General features: G+C 41.4%; 1 protein-coding gene across 1 annotated transcript in view; it reads right to left on the reverse strand.

The window, feature by feature from the left end:
* The window catches only part of smg1 (SMG1 nonsense mediated mRNA decay associated PI3K related kinase), a 148,048-nt gene that overhangs the window by 1,371 nt on the left and 125,977 nt on the right, over positions 1-20,700 (reverse strand). Inside the window, exons 55-63 of the mRNA XM_072915712.1 lie at positions 17,169-17,378; positions 15,204-15,341; positions 12,325-12,477; positions 12,066-12,245; positions 8,050-8,277; positions 7,767-7,978; positions 7,586-7,686; positions 7,269-7,442; positions 5,679-5,785 (exon numbers count right to left, since the gene is read on the reverse strand). Coding sequence (XP_072771813.1) covers positions 5,679-5,785; positions 7,269-7,442; positions 7,586-7,686; positions 7,767-7,978; positions 8,050-8,277; positions 12,066-12,245; positions 12,325-12,477; positions 15,204-15,341; positions 17,169-17,378 — 1,503 coding nt within the window. The remainder of the gene's footprint in view (positions 1-5,678; positions 5,786-7,268; positions 7,443-7,585; positions 7,687-7,766; positions 7,979-8,049; positions 8,278-12,065; positions 12,246-12,324; positions 12,478-15,203; positions 15,342-17,168; positions 17,379-20,700) is intronic.

Raw genomic sequence — 20,700 nt, forward strand, 5'->3', positions numbered from 1 at the left:
AAAGCGCTTTACATAGTGAAACCCAATATCTAAGTTACATTTAAACCAGTGTGGGTGGCACTGGGAGCAGGTGGGTAAAGTGTCTTGCCCAAGGACACAACGGCATTGACTAGGACGGCGGAAGCGGGAATCGAACCTGCAACCCTCAAGTTGCTGGCACGGCCGCTCTACCAACCGAGCTATGCCGCCCCAACACAAAAACAAACATACGGTGCAACTTCTACTCATGAACCCTCCATTTGCAAACTTTTTGGCTCACAAACATTTAGATCGCGACAAATTTGCCTCTGTGTGCCAACCCATCCATTTATCCATTTTCTACCGCTTGTCCCTTTTGGCGTCGCTGGAGCCTATCTCAGCTGCATTCGGGCGGAAGGCGGGGTACACCCTGGACAAGTCGCCACCTCATCGCAGACATAGACAGACAACATTCACACTCACATTCACTCACTAGGGCCAATTTAGTGTTGCCAATCAACCTATCCCCAGGTGCATGTCTTTGGAGGTGGGAGGAGTACCCGGAGGGAACCCACGCAGTCACGGGGAGAACATGCAAACTCCACAGAGAAAGATCCCGAGCGCAGGATCGAACCCAGGACCTTCGTATTGTGAGACAGACGCACTAACCCCTGTGCCACCGTGCTGCCCCGTGCTCTTCCAAGAGTAGATGGTAAATGGGTTATACTTGTATAGCGCTTTTCTACCTTTTTTTTAAGGATCTAACAGCGCTTTGACACTATTTCCACATTCAGCCATTCACACACTGATGGCGGGAGCTGCCATGTAAGGCGCTAACCAGGACCCATCAGGAGCAAGGGTGAAGGGTCTAGGACGTGTCTAGGACGTGACTAGGATGGTAGAAGGTGGGGATTGAACCAGGAACCCTCAGGTTCTCCCAACTGCGCCACGCCGTCCCCGTAGTAGAGACACACACACACACTGCCCTTACCCTCTTCTGTCTGCTCCTTACTCTCCTCTTGTGAGCTGCTCCTTTGCAGATATGTACTGTAAGTGGATATTACTTTAAATATGTTTTCTTGTAACAATATGGTTGTTAAAGTTAAAGGCCTACTGAAACCCACTACTACCGACCACGCAGTCTGATAGTTTATATATCAATGATGAAATCTTAACATTGCAACACATGCCAATACGGCCGGGTTAGCTAACTGAAGTGCAATTTTAAATTTCGCGCGAAATATCCTGCTGAAAACGTCTCGGTATGATGACGTCTGCACGTGACGTCACGGAGTGTAGAGGACATTTTGGGACAGCATGGTGGCCAGCTATTAAGTCGTCTGTTTTCATCGCAAAATTCCACAGTATTCTGGACATCTGTGTTGGTGAATCTTTTGCAATTTGTTCAATGAACAATGGAGACAGCAAAGAAGAAAGCTGTAGGTGGAAAGCGGTGTACTGCGGCCGACTGCAGCAACACAAACACAGCCGGTGTTTCATTGTTTACATTCCCGAAAGATGACAGTCAAGCTTTACCATTGGCTTGTGGAGAACTGGGACAACAGAGACTCTTACCAGGAGGACTTTGAGTTGGATGCACAGACGCGGTACCGTGAGTACGCATGCAGCTGCGGCTTCCAAACATTTGATCGCTTGCCCGTACGTGCGTGCCGCTATGTGCATGTCACGTACGTAACTTTGGGGACTTTGGGGAAATATATGTGCTGTATGAACTTTGGGGAGGTGAACGGTACTTTGGGCTGTGGGATTGAGTGTGTTGTGCAGGTGTTTGAGTTGTATTGGCGGGTTATATGGACGGGAGGGGGGAGGTGTTTGTTATGCGGGATTCATTTGTGGCATATTAAATATAAGCCTGGTTGTGTTGTGGCTAATAGAGTATATATATGTCTTGTATTTATTTACTGTTTTAGTCATTCCCAGCTGAATATCAGGTCCCACCCGCCTCTCACAGCATCTTCCCTATCTGAATCGCTCCCACTGCCCTCTAGTCCTTCACTCTCACTTTCCTCATCCACAAATCTTTCATCCTCACTCAAATTAATGGGGAAATCGACGCTTTCTCGGTCCGAATCGCTCTCGTTGCTGGTGGCCATGATTGTAAACAATGTGCAGATGTGAGGAGCTCCACAACCTGCGACGTCACGCGCATATCGTCTGCTACTTCCGGTACAGGCAAGGCTTTTTCATCAGCGACCAAAAGTTGCAAACTTTATCGTCGATGTTCTCTACTAAATCCTTTCAGCAAAAATATGGCAATATCGCGAAATGATCAAGTATGACACATAGAATGGACCTGCTATCCCCGTTTAAATAAGAAAATCGCATTTCAGTAGGCCTTTAAGAATGTTTGTGATTTCTGATCGTTTGTGAGGGCACCAAAGCAACTTATGTGTGTGTGCGTATAGAGCAGCGGCGACAGTTGAGCTTGTCATTTTTGTTGTTTTAGCGTGTTTCTAGAGAGATATTTTGTTTGATATACAGTACTGTAGATGACTTTATATTGTGTTCAAATTATACAAAAAAGGGCAGCACGGTTAGTGCATGTGCCTCACTATACGAAGGTCCTGGTGGCCATGGATGAAGTTCTGGCTGTAACCGGGGTGGACCGCTCGCCTGTGCATCGGTTGGGGACATCTCTGCGCTGCTGCCCCGTCTCCGCTCGGGATGGTCTTCTGTTTGCCCCACTACGGACTGGACTCTCACTATTATGTTAGATCCACTATGGACTGGACTCTCACTATTATGTTGGATCCACTATGGACTGGACTTTCACTATTATGTTAGAGCCACTATGGACTGGACTCTCACTATTATGTTGGATCCACTATGGACTGGACTGTCACAATATTATGCTAGATCCATTATGGACTGGACTCTCACTATTATGTTGGATCCACTATGGACTGGACTCTCACTATTATGTTAGATCCACTATGGACTGGACTCTCACTATTATGTTAGATCCACTATGGACTGGACTCTCACACTATTATGTTAGATCCACTATGGACTGGACTCTCACTATTATGTTAGATCCACTATGGACTGGAATCTCACTATTATGTTAGATCCACTATGGACTGGACTCTCACTATTATGTTGGATCCACTATGGACTGGACTTTCACTATTATGTTAGAGCCACTATGGACTGGACTCTCACTATTATGTTGGATCCACTATGGACTGGACTGTCACAATATTATGCTAGATCCATTATGGACTGGACTCTCACTATTATGTTGGATCCACTATGGACTGGACTCTCACTATTATGTTAGATCCACTATGGACTGGACTCTCACACTATTATGTTAGATCCACTATGGACTGGACTCTCACACTATTATGTTAGATCCACTATGGACTGAACTCTCACTATTATGTTAGATCCACTATGGACTGGAATCTCACTATTATGTTAGATCCACTATGGACTGGACTTTCACACTATTATATTAGATCCACTATGGACTGGACTCTCACACTATTATGATAGATCCACTACGGACTGGACTCTCACACTATTATATTAGATCCATTATGGACTGGACTCTCACTATTATGTTAGATCCACTATGGACTGGACTCTCACTATTATGTTAGCTCCACTATAGACTGGACTCTCACTATTATGTTAGATCCACTATGGACTGGACTCTCACTATTATGTTAGATCCACTATGGACTGGACTCTCACACTATTATGTTAGATCCACTATGGACTGGACTCTCACACTATTAAGTTAGATCCACTATGGACTGGACTCTCACACTATTATGTTAGATCCACTATGGACTGGACTCTCACTATTATGTTAGATCCACTATGGACTGGACTCTCACTATTATGTTAGATCCACTATGGACTGGACTCTCACACTATTATGTTAGATCCACTATGGACTGGACTCTCACTATTATGTTAGATCCACTATGGACTGGACTCTCACTATTATGTTAGATCCACTATGGACTGGACTCTCACTATTATGTTAGATCCACTATGGACTGGAATCTCACTATTATGTTAGATCCACTATGGACTGGACTTTCACACTATTATATTAGATCCACTATGGACTGGACTCTCACACTATTATGATAGATCCACTACGGACTGGACTCTCACACTATTATATTAGATCCATTATGGACTGGACTCTCACTATTATGCTAGATCCACTATGGACTGGACTCTCACTATTATGTTAGCTCCACTATGGACTGGACTCTCACTATTATGTTAGATCCACTATGGACTGTACTCTCACTATTATGTTAGATCCACTATGGACTGGACTCTCACACTATTATGTTAGATCCACTATGGACTGGACTCTCACACTATTATGTTAGATCCACTATGGACTGGACTCTCACACTATTATGTTAGATCCACTATGGACTGGACTCTCACTATTATGTTAGATCCACTATGGACTGGACTCTCACTATTATGTTAGATCCACTATGGACTGGACTCTCACACTATTATGTTAGATCCACTATGGACTGGACTCTCACACTATTATGTTAGATCCACTATGGACTGGACTCTCACACTATTATGTTAGATCCACTATGGACTGGACTCACACTATTATGTTACATCCACTATGGACTGGACTCTCACTATTATGTTAGATCCACTATGGACTGGACTCTCACTATTATGTTAGATCCACTATGGACTGGACTCTCACTATTATGTTAGATCCACTATGGACTGGACTCTCACTATTATGTTAGATCCACTATGGACTTGACTCTCACTATTATGTTAGATCCACTATGGACTGGACTCTCACTATTATGTTAGATCCACTATGGACTGGACTCTCACTATTATGTTAGATCCACTATGGACTGGATTATCACTATTATGTTAGATCCACTATGGACTGGACTCTCACTATTATGTTAGATCCACTATGGACTGGACTCTCACTAGATCCGGTGGCCATGGATGGGGTGCTGGCTGTCCGGGGTCGGGACCCGGGGTGGACCGCTCGCCTGTATATCGGTTGGGAACATCTGTGCGCTGCTGACCCGTCTCCGCTCAGGATGGTTTCCTGCTGACCCCACTGTGGACTGGACTCTTACTTTTATGCTGGATCCACTATGGACTGGACTCCCACAATATTATGTTAGACCCACTCGACATCCATTGCATTCGGTCTCCCTAGAGGGGGGGGGTTACCCACATATGCGGTCCTCTCCAAGGTTTCTCATAGTCATTCACATCGACGTCCCACTGGGGTGAGTTTTTCCTTGCCCTTATGTGGGCTATACCGAGGATGTCGTTGTGGCTTGTGCAGCCCTTTGAGACACTTGTGATTTAGGGCTATATAAATAAACATTGATTGATTGATTGATTGATATTATGTTAGATCCACTATGGACTGGACTCTCACTATTATGTTAGATCCACTATGGACTGGACTCTCACTATTATGTTAGATCCACTATGGACTGGACTCTCACTATTATGTTAGATCCACTATGGACTGGACTCTCACAATATTATGCTAGATCCACTATGGACTGGACTGTGATTGTTAGATTGATGGGTTTGTAAACTAAAACTGTCCTCCCTGGTTTAGTTCTAGTTAGTAGGAGAATAACTTTAGGAGGACGTTGTGGGCCAATGATTAAAAAGACGACGTCTTGCTTGATATTGTGTGACAACATGCTAACCTGCTCAGTGACACTCATCCTGCGGTTTGGATCGATGTCTCTGCCCTCCAGCTTGGCTTTCACTCTCTTCCACACACTGACAGCATACGAGTTTCTCTCCTGGACCGCTGCAATACAACAAGAAGCGGGTTTTGTTTTTGCAATGTAGTAGAGTAACAAATACAGAAAAAAACAGGTAAGGTCACAGCCAGTGTTGACTAGCGGGGGATCGATTCCCGCTCAGTGGAAGATTGAATTTGAGAGTAATGTTTCTGTCTATTTGTGCTCTGTACTGACTGGCGACCAGTCCTGTGGATAGTCTGCAGTTCACCCAAAAGAGGGATGAAAAACAGCTCAGAAGTCTACCATTAAAGAAGAAAATATATTTGGTCCTATGCCAAAGCTTTAAAAGTGGAAGTTTATTTTCTGTTGCACCTCCCGCTCTTTTTCCTTTTATTTTGATAAGACGAATCTGCAAAAACACAAGTCTGAGTATCGTATTTTTCGCTCCGGAGTATAAGTCGCATCGGCCGAAAATGCATCATAAAGAAGGAAAAAAACATTTATAAGTCGCATTGGAGTATAAGTCGCATTTTTATGGGGAAATTTATTTGATAAAACCCAACACCAAGAATAGACATTTGAAAGGCAATTTAAAATAAATAAAGAATAGTGAACAACAGGCTGAATAAGTGTACGTTATATGAGGCATAAATAACCAACTGGTATGTTAACGTAACATATTATGGTAAGAGTCATTCAAATAACTATAACATATAGAACATGCTATACGTTTACCAAACAATCTGTCACTCCTAATCGCTGAATCCCATGAAATCTTATACGTGAAGTGAAGTGAATTATATTTATAAAGCGCTTTTTCTCTAGTGACTCAAAGCGCTTTACATAGTGAAACCCAATATCTAAGTTACATTTAAACCGATAAATGCGTTAAAATGTAATATCGGAAATTATCTGTATCGTTTTTTTTTTATTATCGGTATCGTATTGTTTTTTTTGTCTTTTTTATTTTTTTTTATTAAATCAACATAAAAAACACAAGATACACTTACAATTAGTGCACCAACCCAAAAAACCTTCCTCCCCCTCCCTCATTCACACAAAAGGGTTGTTTCTTTCTGTTATTAATATTCTGGTTCCTACATTATATATCAATATATATCAATACAGTCTGCAAGGGATACAGTCCGTAAGCACACATGATTGTGCATGCTGCTGGTCCACTAATAGTACTAACCTTTTATAGTTAATTTTACTAATTTTCATTACTTACTAGTTTCTATGTAACTGTTTTTATATTGTTTTACTTTCTTTTTTTAATTCAAGAAAATGTTTTTAATTTATTTATCTTATTTTATTTTATTTTTTTTAAAAGTACCTTATCTTCACCATACCTGGTTGTCCAAACTAGGCATAATAATGTGTTAATTCCACGACTGTATATATAGGTTGATATCGGTATCGGTAATTAAAGAGTTGGACAATATCGGAATATCGCATATCGGCAAAAAGCCATTATCGGACATCCCTACGCACAACCTACCGATCTCAGGGCGGACACTCTAACCATGTGTTACTAGTAACTGGTACCTTTTCCGGTTTTGGGGTCTCGTACAGCCCTCTTCGGACTGGGGTTGAGGCCTTTGCTGTTCATCAGTGTGCTGGGCGGGGTGTCCGTGGGGGTTCCCAGGTTACGTGGCAAGGCCTTCCGTGCATTCTGGGACATGGACTCTGGCTGAGTCTTCACGCCACTGCATCTAACAGCTTGAGTCAATGCACAAGAGACACATTTATTGAAATATTGCATTACACTTAGGTCTACTGTCTGCATGGTACAGTAGCAGATGTATGCCTGGTGTCACATCCCAAAATAAAACCAATTAGAGGTTTGATTTGATCAATTTTACCTGCTGCAAAGCTCGTCTGTGCGACTGTTATGGGGCTTGCACAGTCATTCTCTCTTTCGGTCACCAGTGGGGATGCGAAGCCCACCAGGCCGTTATACACACTGTCGTGAAGCAAGCACAGGGCATAAATGTGAGATTCACACCAATAAAGTCAAAAACGTAGATATGAGAGTGAAAAAACCTCTGGCTCTGGGACTGGAGCTCTTTCACAGTGGCGGGGATCTCTTCCAGCAATTCCAACTGCTCCTGATTGCGCGGCTGACCACTAGCCTGAATGACTGTGAACAAAACAACCTGGATGTTGTCCTGCCACGCCTTATACTCCATCAGGAAGTAACGCACGCTGCCCTCGTAGGCCACTTCTTCGCCGTCGGCCAACGCTGCCTCCTCGTCCTGTTTACAAGAAAGATAATTATATCAAAATAGGTAAATAAATAATAAATTAACCCCAACAAAAACTCTACCTTGGCCATGGCTTTGAGCAAGTGTTTGACGTCAGCAAGTTGGCGGTTGTGGGCTGACAAAATGGTCTTAATGGAGTCAACGAGGAGTTGTATGTTTTCAGCACTGGACTCCAGTTGCTGCTCTCGCTCCTCCTGCGTCCTTTGCTCCGCACTCAGCTCCTCCTCGAGCTGTGTCTGAGCATAGCTCAGCCAATCGGCGCTGCCGATAGGGAAGTCCAGCACTGGACTCTGTAGCGACCACACAAAGAAAATTAAAACAGGCCAGACGATATTATGCAGTACTAATGGAAAATGCAACAGATACAATCCACTTTTATAATATTACAATAAGGAGTTTAGGTAAGAAATGTTAACAGGACTGTTATATGAACCCTCATGTTCCCTAGGATCTTCTTCATCCATCCATCTCACTGTCCCCTTATTTAAACTGTCCACCATGGGTGCCCGAGCTTTCAGCCGCTCTGCCCTACATCTTTGGAACTCTTTACCACCAGACCTTCGTAACCTCCACTCAATATCTCTCTTCAAATCAAAACACACCTATTCCTGACTGCTTATTCATTGTAATCATCTTATCTTCTCTATCTTTCTTGTTGTTGTTGTTGTTTTTATCCAATTTGATTTTATTGTTTTGATTTTGTATGGTGTCCTTGAGTGCCCAGAAAGCCGCATTATAAGTAAAATGTATTATTCTTATTATTCTTCTTCTTCTTATTATTATTATTATTAGAGACCAGAGCATGTAAATTGATATCACTAAAAACAATGTACTGTCCGTTTTTGTAACATGTATGCTCAGTGTAATTGCAGTACTCTCTCACGCTAGATTAAAGGTGTCCAAGCGCCACTGCCCGCCTGCGTCTTTTAACCCGCAATACGGCATGTGTTCAATGAACAGAACAATTTGACCAGGAGCATATATTTAAACATCCAGTAATGTGATTGCTACCATTTTATCACCATCTGGTGGCCGACGGAAGTAACTCTGCCATTAATTGAAATTTCAAATAAATGAAGTACCGGTACAGTACTTAAATGACACAGTCCAAACAACCTTCCCTAGTCATGGTACTAAAAAAAGTTAAAAAATTCAACAAACATGGTCACACATAACCTGCTCATTGAACTTTGTGGGTATTATAAAAATGGTCTAATCAACATAAAGAAACCAAAATGACACCCATTTAAATCCATTACAACGGATGATGGGAAAAATGCAAAACACTCTTCACACTTATCCATGTTTGCCGCATTTTAACTGCTTGATATTTCTAATTGATTTAAAAAACCTCAAGGAGGTTGTCACGGAAGTAAACAAGGTAGGAGTTGAACTTTCATGCTCTTTATATCCAATTATAATAATGTGTAATTGTATATATATATATATATATATATATATATATATATATATATATATATATATATACACACACACAATTCTTTTAAGCCCAATGCGCCCCCCCCCCCCAGTCTAAAAGTTTGGACACCTCTGCTCTAGACCAATGATTCTTAAACTGTGGTGCGAGAAGCACTAGTGGTACGCGGGCTCCAGTTAGTTATATGACATTGATTATTTAAGTACTGCGTTTTATTTACCTATATTCAAACACAGTGTTACTGTTCAAACCGTGTGTAATGTTACAGTGGCCAAAATTATTAAATATACTTGTTAAATAAAACTTGTGTTTTTAATGACTACTTAGGCTTATTAAGCTACAGTATTTAATGTTGGTCATTATGGTGGTTCGTGTAGAGACAAGTACACTTGGTGAAAAAAGTTTGAGAACCAAAGCTCTTGACCTCAGGTGTCAAACTAACGTGGCCTGCCGCACCATTTGACATGGCCCGCCACGCAATTTGAGGTAGCCCGCCACGTCATTTTAACCGCAGCGTCATTTATGTGGCCCGCCGCATCATTTAAAAAATATAATATTCTAATCAAAAAGAGTTGCCTAAGCAAATTGTGTTACAAGCAGTGTTATGAAAATTACTTTAAAAAAGTAATTACAGTGACTCGTTACCCAAAAAAGTAATTGACTTACTAACGGAATTGTCTTTTAATAGATGTAATTAATTACTAGGGATACAGTAAAAATGCTTAACTTTTTTTTTTTTTAACTTTTAAATTTGTGGCGTACGCAGTTGGGAGATGTTTCATGAGAGAAGAGTGCGTGCCTTTGAAAGGCTGTGCCTGTTGCCAAGTGAAGCGTGACATCGGTGAGGCTGCACTCATTGGCTGTTTTAGCTCAGCAATGGTAGTCTGCGGACTAGAAGGAGATTGTTGACAGGTGCTGGTGGAAGGTTTTTACTGATAGTTAAATAAAGCGATTGAATGTGCGTCAATGGCTGTGTCCTTCCTTGTCCACAAACAGGGCATTGTGATGGCTGCCGATTGCACCAGTTAGGAACTACTTTCTGAAGCAAACTCGCTGAGATTTTAAGCTGTCTAGTCCGCATCAAAAATTGCTTGAGACTGATATTCATGGACGAATATGTCGACTAATCATGACAATCTAGTAGGGAGGCGGCATGTGTGTGTAAATCATTTGGCAACAAATCCTAGGTCAGTCAGGAATGTGGCAAAATAAAAGCTTTGGTGGGCACAATTGCATTATATAAAATCAAAATTTTGATCAGAAAACAATGAATCGTTCAGCCTGTAACCAAATACGAAGCTGAAGTACTTGGACAAAAGGGGTATTAGTAGGGGTGTAACGGTACACAAAAATTTCGGTTCGGTATGTACCTCGGTTTAGAGGTCACGGTTCGGTTCATTTTCGGTACAGTAAGAAAACAACAAAATATACATTTTTGGGTTATTTATTTACCAAATTTGCAAAATCTTCCACCAAAAATATTTTTCTTAGTGGAATATTTGATGTGAAGTAATCGGAACCTTGGATAGGTCAATAATTCATAATAACATTTTGATTCAATATTATGTTTTGAGCAATGACAGTTTGAAAGAAAAAAAAAAAAACAGCTTTGTTTTATTAGTCAACAACGCAACTTTTTCTAAATTACATTACACACTTTTGCTATGTTTTTGTTTATTTTAATAGTATTTTTAGAATGTGCCGTGGGCCTTTAAAACATTAGCTGTGCAAATGGCCTCTGGGTACACTTTTGACACCCCTGCTATAGATAATAAAATATTAAATCTGATAAATCTATGGATAAAAAGAAGAGCCTGGCGACGCATGCGCGTTTATCATAACTCTCTCTCTCTCTCTGTCTCTGCCCCTCCCTCACCCAGGGGCGCCGAAAAGGGGGGGTAAAGGAGACGGATTCTAGGGGCCCATGATGGAGGGGGCCCAGAGAGGTCCCGAATGATGATGAAATTATAATACAGAAAAAATAATGACACTGTGTTGGGGGCCCTGTAAAGATTCTTTTCATGGGGCCCAAAATCCCTAGCGGCGCCCCTGCCCTCACCAATGCTGCTGCGTGCACAATTTGTTTTGTTTTTAACCCCTTCTTAACCCTGAACGTACATTGAAAATACACGCAACCCTAACTCAAAATGCCGGACATTTGAGGCATTTAAGAAACTCCGCCCTGACAGCGCCGCAAAAGAGGACATGTCCGGTTAAAAGAGGACGTATGGTCAGTCTATCGTAGCCCGTTAGCTGCTAGCATGCCTTGTGTTGTGCCTCGGTGTGCATTGTTTACACAACGTGCGTTACGCTACTTAATATGTCCGTGTGGAAACTCGTTCGGTACACCTCCGAACCGAACCGGAACCCCCGTACCGAAACGGTTCAATACAAATACACGTACCGTTACACCCCTAGGTATTAGTGCATTTGCTAATCAAACAATGACATCCCAAAATTGTACATCTCTAAAAATGTCATGGCAAAGCACACCAGAGGCATGTTTATTTATAAGGGACTGAAATTTCCACTTTATTTTAGCCAGTATTGATACACAGAATACGTATTAATTTAGTAAAAGTAGACCATAAAGTGTGATTGCTGTCCGTTGACTATCCAGTGTGAGACATCAAAACTCACCAGTCTGTGCAAAAGTTCCAGCTCCAACTGAGACACAGTGCTACTAAACTGTGCAGCGAAAGAACACGTCTGCTGGCAGCGTTTCAACAGCTCAAACAATGCTGAGTCCATGCTAAGAGCCTCAGGTGATCGAGTGCGAAGGCCTTCGAAGTTCAGGATGGTGGAACACAAGAAGGTGACCTGAACGACAAGACATCTTTAGAATTAGTTTCATCTTCAGGCTTTATGAACAGGCCCCTTGGTGTCAGTTTTTATTTACCTGACTTGCACGCTGGTTTTCTCTGGCCACCATGGCTCGCCTCTCCCTGATAGTCATCTCAAAGTCCTGAAGAACAGGGGCCAGGGTTGGATTTGCCCCGCCTGCCCACTTAAGACGCTGCTCGATGCTCGCCTCCAGTGAGGCTAGCTTCTCCTGGAGAGACCAGTCATACACAGGGAATCAACTTTTGCTCAACATATTTAACTAACCCTTTGTACAAGCTTAAGATTGACTATACACACTTGCTCTTAGGATCCAAAAGGGTCATAGGTCAGCGATAAATGTTTTTTAATTTTACTTTCAACGCTTGCAATCTTTTAGCAAATTCAGATTTATCCAATCATATCAGTTTTTATCATTTTTGATTCCTTAAAGGCCTACTGAAACCCACTACTACCGACCACGCAGTCTGATAGTTTATATATCAATGATGAAATCTTAACGTTGCAACACATGCCAATACGGCCGGGTTAGCTTACTAAGGTGCAATTTTAAATTTCGCGCGAAATATCCTGCTGAAAACGTCTCGGTATGATGACGCCTGCGCGAGACGTCACAGATTGTAGAGGACATTTTGGGACAGCATGGTGGCCAGCTATTAAGTCGTCTGTTTTCATCGCAAAATTCCACAGTATTCTGGACATGTGTTGGTGAATCTTTTGCAATTTGTTCAATGAACAATGGAGACAGCAAAGAAGAAAGCTGTAGGTGGGAAGCGGTGTATTGCGGCCGACTGCAGCAACACAAACACAGCCGGTGTTTCATTGTTTACATTCCCGAAAGATGACAGTCAAGCTTTACCATTGGCCTGTGGAGAACTGGGGCAACAGATACTCTTACCAGGAGGACTTTGAGTTGGATGCGCAGACGCGGTACCGTGAGTACGCATGCAGCTGCGGCTTCCAAACATTTGATCGCTTGCCCGTACGTGCGTGCCGCTATGTGCATGTCACGTACGTAACTTTGGGGACTTTGGGGAAATATATGTGCTGTATGAACTTTGGGGAGGTGAACGGTACTTTGGGCTGTGGGATTGAGTGTGTTGTGCAGGTGTTTGAGTTGTGTTGGCAGGTTATATGGACGGGAGGGGGGAGGTGTTTGTTATGCGGGATTAATTTGTGGCATATTAAATATAAGCCTGGTTGTGTTGTGGCTAATAGAGTATATATATGTCTTGTGTTTATTTACTGTTTTAGTCATTCCCAGCTGAATATCAGGTCCCACCCGCCTCTCACAGCATCTTCCCTATCTGAATCGCTCCCACTGCCCTCTAGTCCTTCACTCTCGCTTTCCTCATCCACGAATCTTTCATTCTCGCTCAAATTAATGGGGAAATCGTCGCTTTCTCGGTCCGAATCGCGCTCGCTGCTGGTGGCCATGATTGTAAACAATGTGCAGATGTGAGGAGTTCCACAACCTGTGACGTCACGCTACTCGTCTGCGACTTCCGGTACAGGCAAGGCTTTTTTTATCAGCGACCAAAAGTTGCGAACTTTATCGTCGATGTTCTCTACTAAATCCTTTCAGCAAAAATATGGCAATATCGCGAAATGATCAAGTCTGACACATAAAATTGACCCCCTATCCCCGTTTAAATAAGAAAATCGCATTTCAGTAGGCCTTTAATGGTCTTTTTGTAAATAGATTTTTAAGGGAAAATGCAAAACATGCGATATTTCTAAAAATAAGTGGAATATTTGAAGTCAGGTAATTCATGACAACATTGCTTTTCATACAGTAGACAAAACAGATTATTTTTACAGTGAGCTAGAATGGGAAAGCAGGCAGTTTATCAAGTTCACACAAGTCTTTTATATACAATATCTGCCATGTTGTTAATAACTGTCAGTTTAACTAATTTATGCTCATCAAGGCTTTGAGAATGTCTAGTGGTTGAAGGCCACAAATAAACCAAAACAATAGTTTCTTGTTTTTTAATTGTCAAAATGTAGATTTAGTTTTTCAAAGAAATGCATAGTAATGTACCTGGATTTCCTTGTGTTACAAAATAGCAGTTATAATGAGAGTCAATGAGTCAAAAGAGCTTAAAAGAAAGTGTGTATACTTTGTATCTTACTCTAGCAATGTACGGTGATATATATATACATATATATATATATATATATATATATATATATATATACATATATATATATATATATATATATATATATATATATATATGGCTCCAGCGCCCCCCGCAACCCCAAAAGGGAATAAGCGGTAGAAAATGGATGGATGGATGGATATATATATATATATATATAAATGGGTTGTACTTGTATAGCGCTTTTCTACCTTCAAGGTACTCAAAGCGCTTTGACACTACTTCCACATTTACCCATTCACACACACATTCACACACTGATGGAGGGAGCTGCCATGCAAGGCGCTAACCAGCACCCATCAGGAGCAAGGGTGAAGTGTCTTGCTCAGGACACAACGGACATGACGAGGTTGGTACTAGGTGGGGATTGAACCAGGGACCCTCGGGTCGCGCACGGCCATTCTTCCATTGCGCCACGCCGTCCATTATATATATATATATATATATATATATATATATATATATATATATATATATATATATATATATATATATATATATATATATATATATATATATAGTTTGCATGCAGTCCGCTTTTGTAAAAAAAAACTTCTTTTTTTTTAAAGAAGCAAACTATCTGACAACATTTCAGACCACTAACCTTAAAAGTGAACAATCATATCACATGAAGAACACATGTAATGCCCATTTTAGGCCCGAGGGTTGCACAAGTGTAATCACTCAAAAAAAAAGTACCAAATTATCAGTAAGATAGATGTTTTAATATAAATATAGAACCATAAATTCTGAGCGCATGCAAATAACAAACCTGAATCGCCACAATGGCTCCCTCATCCTGACTCAATTTGTACAGCTTCTTCTTCATGTTGCTGAGAATGACAGCGCGAGGAGGAATGTTGACACTCAGAGCCTGATTATTGGGACCAAGGACATCTTCATGCTGCCACTGGAGGAGACACACATTGACACTGTTTTAAAACAAGCAAAACCTAACAATACGACAAAACCGAAATTTGCCCATTTGTGGTTTGCATTTGCTTCGAGGCATATTTGCATGTTATGTTAGTACTTAAATAGAAAGTGGTTCGATTGCGCTACCTGGATGGGGAAGAGTGCTGCAGTTATGAATACAAGGCTCTGACAATACTGGATGCTGACTGGTAATGTTTTTTTTAATGTGGAAAACGGAATGTGTTTTGTAACCGTGAAAGGCAAACTCAAGGCTGGGAGGCCCGCTACTTCGTTTTACATGGCCCTATGTGTGACCTTTTTTTTGATTTTTATAATTCTGACCTTTTTTTTTTCCAATTTTATAGAACAAGTTTTTTTTTTAACTTAATATCATTTGATACAAGCTTTTCCAATCTTTTTTGAAACCCTTTATGAAATCACAGCAAATCACAGCCTTTTTAGGTCTTTTTTATGGTTCTCGCTTGTCATTATAGCAGGAATCTACACTAATGCCTATTAGAGATGGCTTTTTTTAAGGGAAAATTTATCGGCCGATAAATGCTTTAAAATGTAATATCGGAAATTATCGGTATCTGTTTCAACCTCCCGATTTTCCCGGGAGACTCCCGAATTTCAGTGCCCCTCCCGAAAATCTCCCGGGGCAACCACTCTCCCGATTTCCACCCGGACAACATTATTGGGGGTGTGCCTTTAGCGTCCTCTACAACCTGTCGTCATATCTGCTTTTCCTCCATACAAACAGTGTGCCAGCCGAGTCACATAATACATGCGGCTTTTACACACACACAAGTGAATGCAAGGCATACTTGATCAACAGCTATACAGGTCATACTGAGGGTGGCCGTATAAACAACTTTAACACTGTTACAAATATGCGCCCCACTGTGAACCCACACCAAACAAGAATGACAAACACATTTCGGGAGAACATCCGCACTGTAACAACATAAACACAACAGAACAAATACCCAGAACCCCTTGCAGCACTAACTCTTCCGGGATGCTACAATATACACCCCCCTCCCCTCCGCCCCCATCTACCGAATTCAGAGGTCTCAAGGTTGGCAAGTATGCTCTAGTATACTCTGGACTGAAGCTGTGTGCCTTCATTGTTTTTGTAGCTGTTGTTTTGAGGCATGTTTAAAAAAAATAAAAAAATAATGCACTTTGTGAAAGTCAAAGTATAGTATTTCCCATAGTTGTAGTGGGTATCAGGATTATCTCAGGGAGCGCATGTCCCAAATTCCAAACTGCTGTTTTGAGGCATGATAAAAAAAATAATGCACTTTGTGACTTCAATAATAAATATGGCAGTGCCATGTTGGCACTTTTTTCCATAACTGGAGTTGAAATTGTTCTCATATTGTGGAAAACCTTGTTTTTGATTGAGACTTGTATTAGTAGATTGCACAGTACAGTACATATTCCGTACAATTGACCACTAAATGGTAACACCCGAATAAGTTTTTCAACTTGTTTAAGTCGGGGTCCACGTTAATCAATTCATGGTAAAGTTACATTGTTTAATGCATCCAGCGGGGCATCACAACAAAATTAGGCATAATAATGTGTTAATTCCACGACTGTATATATCGGTTGATATCAGAATCGGTATTTAAGAGTTGGATAATATCGGCAAAAAAGCCATTATCGGACATCTCTACTATTAGTGGTAAATAATTTTAGATGACGGCAGCAACTATGAGCCTGTATCGTCATTCTTTAAAACATGAACTTAAAACTCAATGTTGAAACAGTTTTTTCACGGGACATGAATATTTTCTTAGCCACTAGTGAGTACCTGAAACATGGCCATGTGCAGCTGAAGCCTCTGCAAGCTGGCCTTGGCGGCATCCAGGTTGCCATCCAACCTTCGCAGCAGGTCCAACTTCTTCCAGGCTGTGTCGTAAGAGGCGGCCAGCACTGTGGCTCTGTTCAGCAGCAGTTGGGAGACCCGGCCCGATGCCAGACTCTGCTCAGCTCCTTTCTTACAAAGCTCATCCAGAGAGACCTACCAAAACATAAGGGAGTGGTTAGGAGTACTGCTTGCCGTGATCCTTTTGTTTACACCGACCAGGTGCGTCAAAATCATTACTAATTTGACATAAATATAAACAACTTTAATGTGAGAAAATAATGCACAGTACATTTAAAAAATAATATTTACTGATGCATAGGATTTCATATAAGTCAAATACCTGTTTACAAACTCATCAAATCCTGGTCCACTATGTTATTTTTATTACAAGAAAGTCCCATTTTGTCGACATAAAATTAGAAACCCAAATGGGATATTTTTTATTTGAAATAATAATTTTAATTTCTTTTTGTGGTATTGTTAACTAGGTGTGCAAAAAATGTATTTTCAAATTAATCGTGATTCTTACTTGTAACAATTCTTAGTAGTAAAAAAAATAAATACCGTATTTTTCGGAGTATAAGTCGCTCCGGAGTACAAGTCGCATTTTTGGGGGAAATTTATTTGATAAAACCCAACACCAAGAATAGACATTTGAAAGGCAATTTAAAATAAATAAAGAATAGTGAACAACAGGCTGAATAAGTGTGCGTTATATGAAAAAGGGTGGAGTGCCATCTCCGGGTTGGGGAGGAGATCTTGCCCCAAGTGGAGGAGTTCAAGTACCTCGGAGTCTTGTTCACGAGTGAGGGAAGAGTGGATCGTGAGATCGACAGGCGGATCGGTGCGGCGTCTTCAGTAATGCGGACGCTGTATCGATTCGTTGTGGTGAAGAAGGAGCTGAGCCGGAAGGCAAAGCTCTCGATTTACCGGTCGATCTACGTTCCCATCCTCACCTATGGTCATGAGCTTTGGGTCATGACCGAAAGGACAAGATCACGGGTACAAGCGGCCGAAATGAGTTTCCTCCGCCGAGTGGCGGGGCTCTCCCTTAGAGATAGGGTGAGAAGCTCTGTCATTCGGGGGGAGCTCAAAATAAAGCCGCTGCTCCTCCACATCGAGAGGAGCCAGATGAGGTGGTTCGGGCATCTGGTCAAGATGCCACCCGAACGCCTCCCTAGGAAGGTGTTTCGGGCACGTCCGACCGGTAGGAGGCCACGGGGAAGACCCAGGACACGCTGGGAAGACTATCTCTCCCGGCTGGCCTGGGAACGCCTCGGGATCCCCCGGGAGGAGCTGGACGAAGTGGCTGGGGAGAGGGAAGTCTGGGCTTCCCTGCTTAAGCTGCTGCCCCCGCGACCCGACCTCGGATAAGCGGAAGAAGATGGATATATGAGGCATAAATAACCAATTGAGAACGTGCCTGGTATGTTAACGTAACATATTATGGTAAGAGTCATTCAAATAACTATAACATATAGAACATGCTATACGTTTACCAAACAATCTGTCACTCCTAATCGCTAAATCCCATGAAATCTAATAAGTCTAGTCCAGGCCTGGGCAATTATTTTGACTCGGGGGCCACATTTAGAGAAAAAAATGTGTCTGGGGGCCGGTATATCTATTTTTAGGAACACTAATACAAAACCTCACAATAATGTCAGATTGAATGCTAAAAACGTTATGACAGACCGCCTTAAAAACAATGAAATTTTACATTTTTCTATGAACGATAAAACACTGAATATTGACAAAATATGAACGTCACACCCCCTTTCGATCGACATATTTTAAGTGAAACGCAACAAAAATGCAACAAACAGTGAAATATGAACGCGCAGGGTACAAAATAAACCCACCTACAATCTGATATATCACTAAGCTTTAGAACTTTGTTGTGAAAATCTACTTCCGCGTCTGTGGAAACGCTTCCCGCCCACACTGCTTGGTACCTCGTCTGAGCTGCTGTGACGTAGATTACCATAGTAACTAATTAGATGACCATAGTAAATAATTAGATTACCATTGTAACTGGTATATCATCCATAAGCGCAGATTCCAACCATTGAAATACTTCATATAGTTCAAGACTTACGGTCATTAGAAAACATCACTGCACATCATAATGGCAGCTACACTTTCCATCGTAAAGATCTAAAATAATTATTTGGGAATGTCCGGCGGGCCAGATTGAAAAGCTTAACGGGCCTTAATTTGCCCAGGTCTGGTCTAGTCTCTTACGTGAATGAGTTAAATAATATTATTTGATATTTTACGGTAATGTGTTAATAATTTCACACATAAGTTGCTCCTGAGTATAAATCGCACCCCGGCCAAACTATGAAAAAAACTGCGACTTATAGTCCGAAAAATACGGTATATATTTTTTTAAATAAATCTGTCCTGTCCAGCTTCTTAGGCAAATGATATCTGCTCTACAGATTTACTTTAGAAAAGAGAAGTGTGGGATACTCCTTTTGTTGCCTTATTTACATTTGACTTTATTAAATGTTTGGGTAGAATTTTTATTAAACAAAACCAGTTTTCTTTTAAATAATATAGAAATTTATCAGGGCTGTTCATCTATTTTATGGAGGAATGTAGTTAATCATAAAACTGGCATCCAATCTTATAAACAAAGTGTTGATTTTGAATCGAGAATCGTTATGAATAGGAACTATCTTTATTGCTAAGCGGCGTGAAACAACAGAGACATATCTACCTTCTACATACTAACAACATCAAAACGTGTACACAATGACTTCCTGTTCAGGGCAAAGTAAGCTTCAGATTGAAAGCATAGCAGTATTACCACAACAACTAACAAAATGCACCCATACCATTTTTTTTAGAGATTGTTTCCACAAGTACGAAAGCTTTATTGTCATTGTACTGTAGTAAAAACATATAACAAAATTACCCCGGCAGCTTTGTTTGATGTAAGTATGAAATATACATATAATTGTCCGTAGATTAAAAACAACTCCTATTCTCCTTACGTCTCTGGCCAAGTTCACAAGTTAACATGCAAGCACAGCAAGGTGGTTATACTTATTTAGACATTAAGTCAAGCTCTTAGCAAAGGTGGAATGGAGCTTCAGGCAATAGGAAAACACAAAAAAGGAAGGATCAAATGTTTTTTTAATCTAATTGTGGCATGTGCATAACACCAACGAATGCTGCTAAGAAAGTCTGAATCGACCGGTCAGTGTGCAGGCATACTTGCCAACCTTGAGACCTCCGAATTCGGGAGATGGGGGGTGGGATGGGGGGTTGAGGTGGGTGGGGGAGGAGGGGTTGTTGGTAGCGGGGGGAGTGTGTATTGTAGCGTCCCGGAAGAGTTAGTGCTGCAAGGGATTCTGGGTATTTGTTCCGTTGTGTTTATGTTGTGTTACGGTGCGGATGTTCTCCCGAAATGTGTTTGTCATTCTTGTTTGGTGTGGGTTCACAGTGTGGCGCATATTTGTAACAA

The sequence above is a fragment of the Nerophis lumbriciformis genome, linkage group LG22, assembly GCF_033978685.3.
Source record: "Nerophis lumbriciformis linkage group LG22, RoL_Nlum_v2.1, whole genome shotgun sequence".
Classification (NCBI taxonomy): Eukaryota; Metazoa; Chordata; class Actinopteri; order Syngnathiformes; family Syngnathidae; genus Nerophis; species Nerophis lumbriciformis.